Source organism: Hyposmocoma kahamanoa, unplaced genomic scaffold (genome assembly GCF_003589595.1).
Source record: "Hyposmocoma kahamanoa isolate Upper Pololo Valley unplaced genomic scaffold, ASM358959v1 84, whole genome shotgun sequence".
Classification (NCBI taxonomy): Eukaryota; Metazoa; Arthropoda; class Insecta; order Lepidoptera; family Cosmopterigidae; genus Hyposmocoma; species Hyposmocoma kahamanoa.
In genome coordinates this window covers 4,726,409-4,745,077 of record NW_020654229.1, presented here as the reverse complement: position 1 = coordinate 4,745,077, position 18,669 = coordinate 4,726,409, and the positions used below count along the sequence as shown (strand labels likewise).

At 34.2% G+C, this 18,669-nt stretch overlaps 1 protein-coding gene and 1 long non-coding RNA gene across 2 annotated transcripts; one reads left to right on the top strand and one right to left on the bottom strand.

The window, feature by feature from the left end:
* Nucleotides 1–331: 331 nt before the first annotated feature.
* On the bottom strand, nucleotides 332–3,508 carry LOC113234530. Its single transcript, XR_003310797.1, has 3 exons — nucleotides 3,309–3,508; nucleotides 1,641–1,832; nucleotides 332–820 (listed from the first exon to the last, which is right to left on the bottom strand). It is a non-coding gene; the product is annotated as an uncharacterized LOC113234530 (long non-coding RNA).
* A 447-nt stretch (nucleotides 3,509–3,955) lies between these two features.
* LOC113234420 (uncharacterized protein PF11_0213-like) lies at nucleotides 3,956–18,669 on the top strand. Its single transcript, XM_026469730.1, has 6 exons — nucleotides 3,956–3,974; nucleotides 4,060–4,305; nucleotides 12,850–13,605; nucleotides 16,007–16,116; nucleotides 16,931–17,059; nucleotides 18,196–18,669. The coding sequence occupies exons 1-6, from the start codon at nucleotides 3,956–3,958 to the stop codon at nucleotides 18,667–18,669; spliced, it is 1,734 nt and encodes a 577-aa protein (XP_026325515.1).

Sequence of the window (18,669 nt, the reverse complement as noted above, 5' to 3'; positions counted from 1 at the left end):
CTATTTGCAAAATTTTATTCAAATCGATTAACGGAAAGTGGGTGAAAAACAATAAACCGAAATTTTGTGACAAATGTTGAGCTCGTCCGCGACAAGCAAGTGCGTCTGAAACTAGAGATTGAAGAGTAACGACGCGTCAACGACAAGATGGATTTTACCCTACTTGTTTGGCTCGCCCTAATCTAAACCTCCTAGTCACGCCACTATTTGTAGCGATGCAATCGCGCGTTTGTATCGATGCAGTCGCGCGCTTGCGTCGCTGATTAAAATCGCGCGCGTGTGTCGCTCTTAGAGGCGGAATATTTTCTTCAAATTAGAATGGGACAACTACTGAGGTACCCTCTTTCTAACAATAGGAAATTAAAACAAATTAATAAAAAAATGACTGTCAACTATTTTTTATTCTCAAATTATATCTAATAATAATAAAGTATATAAACGGCCAGTCTTTTGGAAAAACACTGCATACTGTTTTTCTTATCACAGTATTGTTAAATGTGCCGATGTGTGAAGTGTGTTACTCAATTTTTGGTTTAAGAAGTCCCATTTCAGTGGCAGCATATTAATTACATCTGTAGAAAAAAAAAATTAATCCTCAACATCGCCATGTTCCAAATCTATATTTGTCATTCTTCAAGAGTGTCGCGTCCAGCCTCCATGGATGACCAACGTCCAGCTTCCATGGATGACCCGACTGACAGGCCACAAAGACAGACTTACTAGACTGACAGGATTCGAAATTAGACCGACTTTCTTTGGACAAAAGACAACGAGGGCAGTCCTGTCTAAACCTCCGACGCGAGCAGACGACTTCTCCTGACTAAATTGTACAGACAGACCGTACAAAGGGTGAGGCCAGACGAGCGTCATCTTGTGAGTTGTGAGTCGCGTTTTTTGAGTCGTGCAGTTTAGATTCGACTGTAATTCGGTTGGGGCGCGACATGAACGTATTTTAGTTGCCTCTAAGCATTTGTGTCATCTATTGTATAGTGCTTCTATTTTCTCAATGTCCCTCGGCAAACATCATACTTTTAAATGTAATAAATACAATAAAAAACAAAAATATAAAGTAAATAAAATCTGCTTCTTTTATATACTAAAAATGAGTATTAATCATTTAAATTCAGTCCGTATCTGAACGCATTTCTTCATCTGACATAGCTATAAATAAAAAATATAATAGCAACTCCCTCCATATACTTCCAAGTCGTCTGATGGCATCCGGTCTGTACCAAAGGCAAAGGGCAACTGAATATAACCCGATTAGTGGAACTACACTTGCTATATGAAAAGTACCCTTCGGGGATTTTTTTTGGGAATATTGCTTTCATGAAAGTGTATCACGTTTTTCTAAATCCAAGGTGGCGCGGTGGGAGAGTACTGCTTTGCGGCCGGACCACCTGCGTGGTTAAATATTTCGTAATCTATCGAGGTACTATTAATTTTGTGGTATGTCTAAGAAAGTAGACTTTAGGTACGTATTATTTTGTATTACTGCATTCGAGTATCACTCACACGCCACTGGATAAGCAGCTACTGTAGGTTCATTTGGCGCCTCAACCGAATTATAGTCGAAAGTAAACTACGGGATTCAAAAAACGCGACTCACGATTCATAAAATTACGCTCGTCTGGTCTCACCCTAAGTTGTTGAAGTGTGTTTGTCTTTATTCACATAAATGGTATGTTCTACATAGGACCCAATTGATGTTTTAAATCTGTTCTTCTGTAGACTAATATCACTTTTATCAATGACATCGAATATGCTTATGTTGTCCGCATATTTCCGCTGTCGTATTACGCACTTTTCCATACATATCATTACGCAGACAGCTGAGGAAATAAAAAAAAAGTTAAATGGATGTTACATTGGGACACTGTAGTTTAGTAGCCTCTTGTGAAAGGGTTTCTTCCAGGTAAGTACTACCACCTTACTTATTGCTGCCGAGCAATGTCAGCATTACTGCGCTCCGGTTATGAAAGTTAAGAGTCTATACTACCTCAAATGCCTTGTAAAAAGGAATAGTAAAATTGAGCCATTTCTTTTGTTACCGCACAGAGTTGTCGCAGCTTAGAGCGATCTATTGTAATATGTTTGTTTTTGTACGAAAGTTAAATCTGGTGAATTAAAAAGTTATAGAACAAAAGTTGTAGTTTCTGGTGTTAGCAATATAGTCCTGCGAGGTGGTTATAGTCTGTCTTTTTTGAAGATAGAGTAAAATGACATTTGCAGGTTTACCAGTTTTCGTAAAATTTTAAATAGTCATGTAGTAGTTGTCGACAGTTTTATCGATAGATTGTGAATTTAGGAGATATTTTGCCAAAAACCGACGACATGAATTGTGAATGTTACGACGTTCTAATGATTACCAATTGCATTATTGTATTCTTTATTCTTATTTTGACAATTGGTCTGTTAGTATAAAAATCGATTTTATACATACACATTTTAATATCGATAGGCGGATTTGGTTATGTATATTAAATTCAAATGTAAAGCGTTAAATCTTTCTCCTATTTGTATTTTTAATACATGTACTTCAAAATTCAGAGTATGTATGAATGAATTTAAAAAAAATCAACCATTCAAATGTGCCTGTGCCCAGCAGTAGGATGTATAATGGGCCGATGATGAATCATATGAAACATTTCAACTTTTATTTCAGAAGCGTAACCAACGTTCGATAGTCGATAGAATATTAATCGACTGTAATCACTAGCTGCTTGCAAGCGGGCAACACTTTTGTGCAATGAACTGTCATTTAACTCCGTCTTCAAGACAGACTTATAGTATTTAACCTTAGAATAATAACGCATAGAATGATAGTTTCATATCAAACGAACTGTTACAAGTGAGGCAAAAATCAAATTCATGTAGGCTAGTTTTAGTAGTAGGTTAATTTTCGGTTTTAGTGAATATTTATATAAAAATACAAGTTGAAACGCGTTACTTCCTTGTGGAATGTGATGTTAGTATCTATTTTATGTTTGTCTGACGTATTTTTACACTCATTTACCGCACATTTCGTCTTTTTAGCTAAAATTCTTGATCTGTTCACGGTGCAAGTTGACCTTGAGCACTGAAGGCCCGCCCGCTCGTGTAAACCCTTTGGGCGCGCTTCAATTTGCCTCACTTAGCGTGTGCGGACTAGGTTTCTATGCGTTATTGTTCTAAGTATTTAACGATATTTAAGTACTAGGCTCAGGTACTAGGTATTTTATGAATAAGCAGTAGGTGGGTATGTATTACTATGATTAACAAGGCCACGCGCCTGTAAGGGGCTTATCTTAGTTAGCTGGAAATCTTACCAGGTCTGTCCACTGTAGTTAGCATCATTCTTTCTATTTTGTGCTCTTCTTGCCAACAGAAGAACATTTTTTTTATAATAGCCAATACTAGCGCTATCATAAATATGCTTAGGCCGAATAATATTACATACAGTGCCATATCGCTTGTTTGAAAAATTGGAAGACATTTTGGTCAAAGTAAATACATAAATTTTTATTTTCGGTGGAATATTAAAGAAAGCTTTATTTTTTCAAAGGAAATTCAATGAAAAATGCAAGAAAAATCACAAACACAATTTGACATTGTCAATTTAAAAATTATGACACTAAGGAGACTGCTTAGTTTGGCTGAATACGTCTTTGAATTTTAATTTAATTTAAGAAAATTTAAGTAATAGCTATTTTTCACAGATACCTATTAAAATCCGTGCATTACAAAACCTTCAGCTAATAAAGTTCATGGCGTTACTGAAGAAAAAGAGAAACTAATGACTAGGCAGTATGGTCTTTGACCTTCGCCTGTTTCAAACGGAACGAAGAAAAAAAAGTTCATGGCGCCAAAACAATTATGATTTTTATCAAGTTTTGGTTAAACAAAACTGTTAATTTGAGTTAAATTTCAGGTTTTATTATTATGTTCACGATTTTCTACAAAATTTGTGCGGAAAATGAGTACAAACGATTACGGTAAGTCGTGTTATGTGAAGTATCAAAATGTGGTTATTATTTTTCCAAATCAATGGGCGCCGAGTTATTCCTGTTTTTTTTCCAGTACATTATGTGTCTCAAAAATACCGCGTAGCCGTCGCCATTGCTATTCTAAAAAGTAAACCTACAGAATTAACAGTAAACCAATATGTGGACGTGCTAAAAAACAAATTAATTGAAACAATGGATGTAGATGCAATCAGTATCAATAGCAACGATTTCAACTTCGACGAAGAAGTTCTTATTGAATTCAATCAAAGCCTTAATGGTGCTAATGAAAATGATAATTCGCGTAATGAAAGTAATGATTGTGCGTCAGTTTTGGGTGATCTTGGCGTGCAGAAAACAAATGACTGCTTGTTAGGTTGTGACGAGATTTCAAATGTTTTGGATGTATTACGACATAAAAAGCAACAGGTAAGATTCGATTTAATGAATAGAACGATAATTTAAAATACGTTACTTTTGAAAATAATAATTCAACTGGCTCCGTGGCCGAACGATTACCACGCCGGACTGCCACGCAGAGGTTCCAAGTTCGATTCCCTGGCCGGGAGAAATATTCATATGGACTACATTTATTTCTGTCGTGAGTTTGGGTGTCATTTGTGGTTGTATTTGTGTGTGTCCATAGCACCCGCGATACAGGGTTCTTTGTGAAACATTTAATGTCAGGGAAGTATTGCCACGTTATCTATTTCTGCTGCCAAGTGTCAATTATGTTGCTAGGTGACAGGCGCAGTGGCAGTGCCCCGCAAATCTTTGTCATTTAAAGCTCTGAGTGGCATTGCAACTGTTATGCACAGGCGTGTCGCTTACCACCAACCAACCAACAAACCAACACAACTTCTTTGTCCCGTCATTTGGTGTCTCAAAAAATATGAAATGGTCGGAATAGGGTGTTTTAAATGAATAGATTAATGTCTACACATAGACACAAGCAGTTATATGGAGTGGTCAAAACCACATAGAAAAAAAGGAATTCTATTAATATAAAAGAGCAATTTCTCAAAATATTTGCTAATTCTGAAAGAATATTTATTAAAAGTAATAAAATATTGTCGTTACAAAAATACTGCTTATCTTTTTCTAAAACAATTTTACTCTTAACTTTATTCTAACTTTTAGACAAATACACTTCCAAGAATTTTATATCATTTCTAATCAATTAATTGGACATTACTTACAGCAAGAAATTTTTACTTACATCAAATTTAAACAATCTTAAATGAATTCAAAATTTCTTGGGTCTATTTTAAGAAAATATATTCTTAGACAAAAAAAGAAGTATTTTGCTATTTAGATTAATATTCTAAATTCTTGAGTATATTTTTTAAAGCAACATTTCGTTGCGTTTTCGTAGTCAATGTTGTCGTGACATGTCGCCGAAGGCGCACGCGGTAACGATTACTTTTACTTGTGCTTGTAATCATAAAAATCCTAGACAGTCATTTTTCGAAAGAAACAATACGTAGTATCTCTTTCTAGTTTGTTAGTGTGTTCTTTGTAGTCATAATTTAAGAAATTTGGTTTCAGCATGAAATCAAACTACACTTGTCTTGTAACAAGCACAACTTTAACATGCAATTAGTTCCATCGCGCCACTGCTAGATGGCACTAGTTGTACTCTGAAACGCGCTATCGTTTTGTGAACTTCAATTGTATAAGTCATCTCAAATGATTAAAATTGTTAATGATTTCTACCGCTGTAGCATTTATATCACACTGAACAGCACTCAAGTGTTAGAGACGATTCAGTCCCATTCCTGCTACTTTAAGGTTTGGCACTAAGCTGTGTGCTGTCACCCTAACGAGACGTATAGTTGAGTCCATAACCCTAAATTTACCCTTTTTATATTTTTGATGATATACGCCTTTCTACCACTGTAGTCTGCGTCTTAATTCGTCGTACTACGGAACCCCTTCCTTGACCAGCGTTACACACTTAAATATAGAAAACATAAATCTTCAGTCAAATAATTAAGTATCTCTCAATTTTTCATTCTTTTTTTTTCAAGTCAAAATCAGAAATTTCTAATAACTAATAAACGTTTTTTTGAATCTAGAGTAGCTTTATGACTTAAGTAAATTAAATTGGTCTTGGATTAATTCTGTCTTATAACTAAAATACACTTTTGAGACTATTTTTACTATTATCAAGTAATTATTCTCTAGCGTCTATAGGGAGAGGATTGTTTTCTTGGATTTAATATATTTGTCTTTATCATTGACTTACAAATAAATGGACGACGGGTCTAATACAAAAACCACGAAAAAAATGTCCCAAGTCGACCTATTTAAACGTAGTGACAATGAAAGGAATATGAGAAAGCTAAAACGTTGAATTTAAATTGTAATGTCATCGCAGTACTGCCTAATTTTGCTTGCTTCGCTGTCAGTCGAGCAAACGAAGACTAAAGCGTGAATGACGCTCTGTATACGATTTTAACGCCCTATAAGTTCGGACACTTTTTAGCGCGGACCCGACGTCCATATAATTGTAAGTCAATGGTCTTTCTAAAAAGAATTTTGTCTTTTTCTAAGTAATCTGTTTTTACCGTGCACCAAATATTAATTACGTAAGATAAAACTATGCATCTAGGAAACTGAAATTGGATTTTAAAGCAATTCTAATGGCCTATTAGTTAAAACAAGCTTTTGCTTGTAGCTCTTAAAAATAAAAGATTTTGTTACCTAATACACTTTTTACACTTACTTCAAAATCCAACTTCAGCTTCCTAGGTAAGTAGTTTTATCTTATGATGTAGTAAAACTATTTCCGTAAATTTGAAATTGGAAAAGTAATTAATTAATATTTGGTTTATTTAACCGACTTCAAAAAAAGGAGGAGGTTCTCAATTCGACTATGTTTTATTTTGTATGTATGTTACGCGATAACTCCGGTATTTGTGAACCGATTTTCATGATTCTTCTTTTTGTTGGAAAGAGGTCCCATTTAATGTTGAAGAAAATCATCCACTTCTAAGGATGGCTGGACACGCTTAAAGATTTATTTTTATAAATAGCGCCTAAATTTTATTATAAGGAGAAATTCTCCCGTCCTAATGGAAAGTGCAGTAACTAGCATTTTTGACGAAATTGAGTTAAATACATAAACGTTAACCCCAAAACTAGATCTATATTTGGCTCTAATTCACGTATCAAAATTCCCATGAGAACCCTGTAATACAGGAAGTGAAACTGCAGTAACTTAGTACAATATATAACATTTGCTAATTTAAAGTGCAGTAAGATTAGTTACTATATAATTTTTGAGTCAAATTTGAGTCAATGGCGATGGAATTCTAGCAATAAACGCAATATTTAATAGTTGCTGCACTTATTTTATGTATGTTTCACAAAATCTACCATCTTGGAGCTTATTATGTATTATATCTATTAGATACTGCAGTTATTATAAGGAAGACAATAACGTTTTGTAGTTGCAATTCTAATAAAACTGCAATAACTTGTATAGGATACTGCAGTTATAATTGGTGAGAAGACGTCTCTCAGCTAATGGCAAAAATTAGTGTTGAGACTGAGATGAATATTTCTCTGTGTATTTCTAAGCAAAAATCGATCAAAAGTCGATTTCAAAAATTTTGTTAAATTCATGTATAAAACGGCTTCGCTAAAGCTAGTAACCGTTACACCACTAAACGGGAATTTCAGCGCTGCTGTTTAAACATAATCTTTCAACCCAATTCTGTGTTTATGTGTGGTGAAAGTTTTGTAATACCTATTGATGAATATTGAAGAGGAACGTACGTACTTTAATTTAAAATTATATTTTCCGGATTGCACTTGATAAAGTGATACTTCTTACCGTACACATCCCACAATAAAAAATAACGAAATTTTTTGTAGTCACTATATTCACATATGGTTCTATATACCAATTAAGTCTTTGTGTGTAACTTAAAACTTAGTTGTTCTTGATAATGTTTTTAAATAAAAAAGTCCCGCATTTACATTTTACACAGACTTTTGTTAAATTCTGATCCTTTTTTGAGCAGTACAATGCAAATGACACAGAAAAAAAGTAAATTTTTCTTCAGTGAGACATAGGAACTTCTGCTGCCGGAAGCATCGGACGATACATCATCTTAGGTATAATGAAGATGACGATGGGTCTTATGAATCTCATTAGTATTATATTTTTTGCAATTAATTTTCTATAGAACGAGAAATATGTGTTTTGAATACGATATAATGACTTTAAACTGCTTTTTATTACTTACATGTCAAATCGATAAAAATCACAAAATCATTTTGAGCAACTTTTGAGGTGAAATACTCCTGTGTGTCGTCCGCTTCCTGTGCGTAATGCGTAATATTTATAAATACTTGTGAAAAAGTGTATTTTTGACATATAAAGTTGGTCTCAAGTAAAATAATTAATCAGAGAAGACTGAATGATTGTTATAGCAGTTGTCATAGCATTAATAATAAAATAATATAGTTCTTTAATAAAGATACGTGACCTCAAATTATAATTCCTCAACTAAGTAATTGTAATAAGGAGATCGAACTTTAACTAACTTCAATAAAAGACAAGGTTTGATTTTTTTAATATTATTTATTGTCAATCGAAATGTGATTAAGAAGGGTTCATATATCTGGGATTTGAACAAATAAACAATACAGGAATTTTCTTTCTTCTAATTTTATAAATGTACGAAATTAATATATCTATATAAAATACTATATTTTCTCATCTCTTTATATTCCCAATCCAATTAACTCTTTGTCCGACTTGGGAAATAGACAAAAAATAGAAATCATTTATTTCTTGAACAAACAGCTGTGTATACAACAAACACTGTACCGTACCGTAGCCTATCATGTACGCTTGTAATACCAGTGGCATTACTCAGTCGTTGCTAACACTACAGAAGGGAAGGAAGTTTAAAGAGGAAAGTAAAAAGTGAAGGGACGGAATTAGGCGAGCGATAGTCTCAAAAACCTCAAGCAAATGCAGCATGCTGCCTCTTTACGTCGATGTTTAGTAAGAAAATACTAACAAATTATAAGTTTCGACTGTATAAAACATTAGAAAATAGCATCAATATGAAGTGTATTTTTAGCAAAAACTGCAGAAGCTTAATAGATATTGCACTTATTTATTATAGGTATATATTATTATTAATTTGTTTTTGAATATGTAGTTTCTAGATTAATTAACAGTACGATATTTATCTAATAATAAGTGCAGTATCTTAGGTACTTACTGCCGTTATGGTTAGGTTAGGTTAGTTTAAATTATTTTCCTTAGCCACGTTTTTCTCGAAAACAGGTTTCACTTAGTTGCTGCACTCTTAGTTAGGAGGGCAGAATTATTTTAATGGTTGATTTTGCTATTCTCCAATTCAAGGCGTTTTTCTCTCTCAATATACTTTGAGTAGTGAGAACCGATTTTTATTATCTTCTGTGTCAAGTGCCGTATAGTGGCGAACTAAGGGATGAATCCGGGTTGGCGCGCTTTCCGTTAACCGATTTTAATTTTAAGATTTCAAAACTTGGTAATTGTATTCCACGTACATTTGAGGTCGGTTTTTTTTAGTACTCTGTACTGAGATTATTTACTTTAAAAGAGGATACCTCAGTAGTTCCATTTAAATTTGAAGAAAATATTTCACCTTTAAGGGTGGCAAACTAGGGGACGAATCCGGTTTAGGACACTTTCCGATTTCAATAAAACCTGGGAAATACTTAGATGCAATTCCCCGTCCTGTTGAGGTTGGTGTTTTTAGTACTCTGTACTGAGATTATAACCACTATGTCATTACTTGTAGAAATGTATCCACTCATTTGAAACACCCTATTGCGACCACTGATTATATCGCACCCTTAGTAATATAAGGGCACAATCCAAAAAAAGTAGATTTTTGGGAAATCGCGTATTAAGATTCTGGATTCCTACATTACACCTATTTTTTCAAATAATATGCTTATTATTTAAGTTGTAAATATGAAATTTGGCAGATTTGTTCTTTGATAAATGTATTATAAATAGCAATAAAAAAAAAAATATAAATAAATTCCATAAGTTTCAAGCAAGTTAAAAATACACTTTCAAGTTAGACCCATATAGTACAAAAAATATAACAGAAATATGGAGCTATATAAGTTTGATCCCATTTATTATTTAAGTCCCTATCAATTCCCAAATTTCCCAAAAATCTACTTTTTTTGGATTGTGCCCTTATATTACTAAGGGTGCGATATGTATGTTATACGACAGAAGTTCCATCTTGATGTAAGAATGTCAGCAGTAAAACGCATTAATTTCCTGAACTTAAATGTAAAACTTCATGGTGTTCTTTTAATTAAAGATACTAAGTTAAAAGAAATTTAACCCTTATTTTTTATCCATTCGGTTGACGTCATAAAAATATAGGTGATTTTTTTCACATTCGGTTGGTTCAATTCCCAGGTGAGGCAAGTACTTAAAAAAATCTTTGGATGTAGTATTTATTACTTACTTTAAATAAAAAGCAATGTCTCCAAGAAGCAAAATCTCTTATATACAAAATTTAAACTACTTTCCCTTTTACCATTGACTTACAAATAAGTGGACGACGGGTCTAATACAAAAACCACGAAAAAAATGTCCCAAGTCAACCTATTCGAAATTTAAACTGTAATGTCATCGTAGTATCGCGCTGTCAGTAGAACAAATGAAGACTAAAGCGGAGTGTCGCGCTCTGTATACGATTTTAGCGCCTTACAAGTGCGGACACTTTTTAGCGCGGACCCGACGTTCCATATAATTGTAAGTCAATGCCTTTTACCCATAAGTAGCCTGTCTATTTTGAAGATGGAGTACAATGTCAGTTCATCGCGCAACAGTGTTGCGCTTCAAAGCAGTTAGTGATTGCAGCGGTAAATATTCTATCGACTATCAAGTGAATGTTGGTTACGGTTATGCAATAAATAGCCGAGCTTGTTTCATTAGAATTAGCATCGGCCCATTATTCGTGCAACTGCTGGGCACAGGTTCATCTGAATTGTCATTTTTTGTTAGTTCATACATACATACACTACATTTAGAAGAACTATATCTTTTAAAAATACAAAGAGGAGACATATTTTAAAGTTTTTCATTTTAATTCATTATAGATAATCAAAATAGAATTATAGTAGGCCAACTGTCATAATAAGAATAAAGAAGGCAATAACGTAATTAGCAATAATTAGAACGTCGTTACATTCACAATTCAGACATTTTTGTCAAAATTTTACCTTCTATCACGATCTATCGATAAAACTTTATTTATTTTACGTACATAATCTATCAACTATTATTACAGGACTAATTTCATTAGGTTGTTGGTGTTGAAGAGAATTGTCATTTGGTGTTGAACAACATTAATGTTATATTCAAAATTGTATCGACTAAAATTATATTATACCATATTACGTAACAAACTGTCATTATATTCCATAACACATTATAAATAAAGCTATTTTATTGAAATCACACAGATAACAGGCAAATAGATCAATGTTCCCATCAATAACGTTCAAAGTCCTCATCCCTCGTGTCACCTGTCCAGCAGATTGATTCTCCCACGAGGAATCGTCAACAACTGAAGCGCCGCCACTCCACATACCCATCGGGAACGCAAAGACCCACACGACTCAAAACCTCTGCATAGCATGTCTTGCCTCTTAACAATTGACACACATACAAAACCAATGCTACTGTACACAAATACAAACTGTCGACAACAACGACATGACTATTTAAAATTTTATGAAAACCGGCAACCCTACACATGTCATTTTACTCCGTTCAGTGGTCGAGTGGCATGCACACCGGTTTTCATGTTGTCGCTATCTCTAAGGTCCCGAGTTCGATCCTTGAAGAAAACTAATTTTTCTATATTGTCTCGCGTCTGGATGTTTGTGGTGCCGTCGTTATTTCCACTTTCCATAACACAAGTGCTTTATTTAGTTACTTACTTTGGGATCAGAGCAGTACGTGATGTTGTTTATTCCCTCCGTGTCGCATAGCCGCACGATACCCAATATAGTGCTTACAAAGTCAAATTCAAACGATATGAAATAACAGAAACAATATTTATACAGATGGACAATTAATATGGTTGAAGCATCTTATTCATCTTGGTAAATTCTCTAAACCGCACGATACCGCCGTCAGCGTAAATTTTTGTTTATAAAATATGCGTATTGAATTTTAGTATGTAATAATCATAATTTCAGGATCCAAGCCTTCTATCAACACATAATTGTACCGAAAGTACTTATTGTGAAGAATTAGAGTTCAATGCACCAAATAATGACAATAACTCTGCCTGTACTCTACAAAAATCTAATGTAATTCATAAAGAAATTCCTTATTTCAATCACACAGATGACTTACAGGACAACACTATGACAAATAAATTAAAGAACTCCGAAATGGCTCACAAAGTTGCTAAAAATATAAGCAAACAAATACAAAATACAAGAAACAATAGAAACGAAGGCAAAAATTGCCGTAATAGTGATAATAATTTAAGGAATAACATTTTTAATAATAACGATGCGAATAATATGAACTCTGACGGAAATGAGATTACTATGAATGAAACTGTACCATTTTACACCAAGGACGTTAATGAAAAACTTTTATCTAAAGTGAGAAAAAATATTATAAAAGACTCAAGTAACGAACGTTTTGAAAATGACAATCAACATACATATTATGATGACGTAAAAATAGCTAAATTTACAAATATGAACATCAATACAAAAGAAAAAAACAATGATAATACAATTAATTGTGAAAAAAACGTAACAGATACTCAAAAAACTATTATTTACACTTTATATGATATAACAGATAGCGATACGCATATTAGCCAGTCACAGTTTGATAATATTGAAATAAGACAAAATTTCGTGTATGGAAATAAACTTATTTCGAATAAACATGGCGGTAATTTACAAAGTATTTGTCAAGAAAATATAGCCAATGAGAAAGATTTTGAAATGAATGTACAAGACAGACAAAGTATAATAGAAAATGGGCAAAATATAGAAGACGATATAAACGGATTACAAGATATTGTAGAAAATAAAAACAGTGAACAAGAAGTCGACATACAAGTACAAAATGGAAATAACGTTCAAAATGGGGAGATGCAAGTACAAAAAGAAAATAATTTTCAGAATGAAGAGATACCAGTACAAAATGTAAACAAAATGGAAATAACACAAATGCAATGTACTGAAATCGATTACGTCATTGACAGGAAAGGTAAAAGATATAAATTATTACAGAACTTTCCAACGAACAAACAGAATTCATATGAATGGACTTTAATTGAAAATTCACAAGATTCTAATACGAACGATACCATACGAGAACAGGAAATAGAAAAAAATAAAACAGGTATTACGGAAATTCAAGATGGCAATATAGATAAGAAACATAATAATATTCTAGTAGTACATAAAGATTCAGAAAAAGAATTAATACCTTTCAAAGTGGTAGAAGAATTGAACAAAGTAAAGAATTACTTGAACAAACGACTTGATAAAAAAGAAGATGGCTACCTCACAGATTCGGGGTACAGGAGTGACTCGCATAGTCGAAGTTCATTCAAAAGCGGTAAGACAGTAGTGCTCTTTCCAGTATGAGATGTATAAAATTTTTTTTTACCCCTGACTAAAAAGAGGGGAGTTAATAAGTTTCAAGCCTTTGTCTGTTTGAGGCGCTATAGCTCACAAACGAATGTACTGCTCTCAAAGCCATTTTTATTTGATGGTTAATTTAATCGGGATGGTTCTAAGCTTGATGAACATCTGGGTCCCAATTCTGGTAATTTTCTTGGTCATTGTAATTCCATTAGGATTCCATTGAGATTGTATTGCAAAACATGATAATATTTGTTATTCTGCTAAAATCTAGTTGCAATGGCTGTGTTTCGGTTTTGAAGGGTAGGGTGCTGGTGAAATTACAGGCACATGGGACTTGTCAATTTATGTCTCAGGGTGACAGGCGCTGTGGCAGTCCCTCAGATCTTTGCGATTAAAGCTCTGAGTGGCACTGCAATTGTTATGGACAGGCGTGTAGCTTACCATCAGGCGCACGACATGTTCGTCCTGTCACTTGAGATTATATAAAAAAAACATTCAATCACTAGCGATCGATGTTGCCTTACTAAAACTACCATGAAAATTACTAGAGAGATGCACCGAGTACTCGTTTGCTACTCTGTACTCGGTACACCCGGCCGTTTTTTTACTACACGTACTCGGCCGAATAACTCGGTTCATGAGAAGAGTACTCGGTTAATATAAAGCATTACAGTTATAGACATAATAAAGTAGCACCAACAGTGTATTTAAAATATTCAAAAGAGATTTATTACTATAAATTCTAGACAATTGTAACTTGTAACAATTTAGTAATTTAATAAAAAAGTTTACATTATTAATATTAAAAATTTGACAAAGGCAAGTTATGATGTAGGAATACAAGGTTTTCTGCGTTCAGGTAATAGTCTGTTCCTTTTTTCTTCATACATATCACCCGCTTCGCTTTGGATATCTTGTTTTATCCCTGCCCACCATTGGAAAGGACTCTGCTCTCGCGACAATAAACCTTCATTGAAATATCGGTCTAATTCTAGAGCAATGGGACTTTTAGGATAATCGCGTTCCGGTTGTAATGAACCGAGTAACTCGGCCGAGTACTCGGCTAGGCAAATGTTAAACCGAGTAATATTCGGTACTCGGTTACTTGGTAAAACTTGTACTCGGCGCATCTCTGAAAATTACTATGCACATCCTAATTTTTATCTCGTTTTATCAGCAATTTATTGTTATTACCAATTATTAAGAGTCGATTCTACCTCAGCTCCAATTCAAATTTTTCCCATACTAATACGGTTCATTTTGCTTGGGTCGAGTGGCAGGGACTCTGCTCTATTTCACAATTATTTTTTTGTTATGTGGAGTCAACAAAAGCCATAGTCTTAATATTCCACAGACGCTCTATTGACATTGAGACTCAATGGCCATTACTTAACTAGATTTTAGCAAAATAACAGATATTACAAATGTAAATATTATAAATATTATGAATGTATTATAGATTAAACATGTAATGAATTTTTTTTAATGAAATTACCGTGACCAGTGGTCAAGATTTCAAGAAAATTAACAGGTTTGGTCCAGGACAGTCTGCAGATTACCCAGCCCAACTACTCACAGGAAAATTTATCGTATGCTGTGATATTTTGGCTCATAGCATTATTGGTCTCGATGAGTTTGTTGGCTAACATAATGGTGACGATGAACAAAATCATGGAAGAAAAAACAATTTATGCTTCGATTACTATCAGAGCCGTAATCGCCAAAACTCACACATTCTCAATTTGAAACGCTACAAAATCTTGACATTGATTAGTCGTAGTTTCAAATTTAAAAAGAAATAACAAATTCTGGATTCTTAATATAATTTAAACTTCACCTTGTTGGCATATCGTTGAAAATTCAATATCTTCAACACCTATTATTGCAAGCTTCGACGTTTTGATATTATATTGAAATTTCAATCAATGTCTATGTCATCTAGTGGTTCATTGCTAAACCACGACGAATTGGAGTTATTGATTTAGTTCTCCAAAAAAAGAAGCGACCATATTGCAGAGGTATAAGCTTTGCTTTCGGTTCTTTTAACAAAAAAACTATTTCGGTAAAATGAAAATTTACTAAAATAAAAGTTTCCGATGATATGAAATACCGCCACGGGCAATATTTTTGGTGCGGCTATCATTCTTGCACTCCAAAACAGCACAATAAGGCATTTTATAGAGGATTTGCACGAAAGAATGACACAACCGTACCATACAAAGTGAATATGGCGGACTGAGCTCAGATAGGACTTTCGAGACCTATAGTTGGCACGCGTCAGACGCTAACTAACCACTTCTACTATATTGTTCTGTGAACAAAACTGATGACGTACCTACTGGTATTTTTTCTTTCAGTTCAATTGTCACAGAACTGGTTGAACCAATCGGCATACAGTTTATTCGCTCACTTAGCACAATGTCCGCTGGTAGCTGCTACCGATGACATCACTAAGGAAATATCACAGGTACAGGATCCACTAGTTTACCTGTGACGAGTGTGTCACTAGTAACTTTTTTATAATATAAAGTGACGGGACGAACAAGTCGTGCGCCTGATGGTAAGTCCTGTCCATAACACTTGCAGTGCCACTCAGAGCTTTAAAGAGCAAAGATCTGAGGGGCACTGTCACTCTGAGACATAAGTTGACAAGTCCCAAGTGCCTGTCATTTCACCAGCACCCTTACCCTTCAAAACCGGAACACAGTAAAGCTGACATTACTGCTTGGCGGCAGAAATAGGTAAGGTGGCAGTACTTCCCTGGACGAACTCTTTTACAAGCTCTACTGCTATTTTTATGTGGTAGGTTTCACTCGTAGTTGTAGTAGAGCTTCTTATGAAAGAGTTTGTCCAGAGAACTACAGCCAGCCTGCCTATTTCTGCCGCCAAGCAGTAATGTGAGCATTACTGTTTTTCGGATTTAAAGATGCTGATGAAATTACAGGCACATGGGATTTGTCAAGTTGTGTCTCAGGGTGACAGGCGGAATGGCAGTGCCCCCAGATCTTTGCGATTTAAAGCTCTTAAGTGGCACTGCAACTTGCTTTACATTAGGCACACGACTTGTTGGTCCCGTCACTTGGTTTATAAAAAAAATACAGAAAGCAAGTCCTGGAGTTTCTTCTCAAGAAAATCTGCCTTATGAGTGACAATGTGGCGATTATAAGTCATATTTGAGTTTATATGATGGTAAACAAAGTTAAATTCTGAGTTGGCTATCACAATATTCAAACATTTGAATACACGAAGAGCATTCTCTATAAAATAGTCAACATTTTCAGGTAATAGGTAATTTGATAGACAAGTTGCATGAAGAAGAAAAATACCCTTCATTTCTAGAAGATATATTGCAGACCATCGAAAGATTGCTTGAAGGTATTTTCAAAGGCAATAGCTGCAGTGAAAACGTCGTAAGCATTAGTTTCCTTTCGTTGTGTATATGTTACGTGATTTCTCAGCATTTGTGAATTGATTTCGACGATTCTTTTTTTGCTGGAAAGGGGGTACATATAGAGCTGCTAGTGTATTAATTGATAATAATATTCCACCTCTAAGGGTGGCAAATTAGGGGATGAATCCCGTTTATTGGATTTCACCCAATTCCCGTTAACCTGTTTCAATAAAACGATGCCTTATTCTCAAAACTCGTATCTTATTAAAGTGATTATTCAGGACTCGGCAAAACTTATTTATTATTTATAATAAATAATAAATATAATAAATATTACTTATTTATTATTTTATTATTTAAATGTGTTTATTTCTTTTGTCTGCTATGATTAGACACACACACACACGCACACGCACACACGCACACGCACACGCACCCGCACCAGAACCCGCACCCGCACCCGCACCCGCACCCGCACTCGTACTCGCACACGCACACGCGCAAACAAACATTCTTAAACGATTTCTTTTTTTAACAATTTTCAACATTCTTAACTTCTAATTTTAAATTTAATTTGAATCTTAAAACGTTTGTTTGTGTTAGTGTGTGTGCATTTGTATATGAAAAGTGTGTGTGTATGTGTGTTAACCTGTTGCACAGATTAGGAAAGTAGTGTATTTAAAGCAAGTATTCTAATAGATCTTCGGTTTTCTCATACGATTTCGATTGTAGCTATTTGATATAACTTTCTTGCAGTCTCTATAACTTTTGGCGTATATTTCTAATGCCTTATTAATTAAATTGTACAAATGGGCCGATCGTTTGCTGAATTTTCGGTTTGCAAATGTTGTATTTACTTTAGCTATTATATATCGACATACATAATGTATGTAATGTACATTAATATGTATGCCGATATATAATAGCTACCCACCTACCCAACCGACCATATCCTTTATCATCCAAATTTCGTACCTCTTCGTTAAGCTGTAATTCTTCTTTCCCAATCCTTTCATAGGCTAAATGCGAGGGCAAAGCCTTAATATTTAAAAAAAAAGCTATTTGTGACTCGTCGCGACATCTAGTGTACGACTAGGTACTAAATACCCGACTACGCTGTCTTGATACGATTTGTAATTTAAATACATTTTTCAGTTAATGAATAAAGAAGAAAACTTCCAGCGTCTATGTTTACTAAACAGATCTATTCATACGTTGAATTATACCATAGATAAAGTAACACAAATACTTGAAGCAGTTCATACGAATTTAATGAACGCGGAGAATTTGTATGAAATCATAAATATAGAAGAAGTAGAAAACCTGACCTATATATTTCACATAATTGAGACGTTGGTACCGGAATATATGATGCTGAAGAACAGAAATCTCGGCCAGATACAGAGTCAAGAAGATAAAATATTAAAAAAGAGTTCCGTAACGGAGATTTGGCGGAAAAAATGGAATCCAAATTTGAAAGAAGAAAAGCATTTTGAGGGTAGCTGTGAAAAAAAATGTACATTAACTAAATTAGCCCAGATTTTAAACAAAATTGTAGTAAATTGCATTGATGGTTATAGTTTACTGGCATTTGCTGCGTTGCAAAGTTACAACTTAATGCAAAAATAA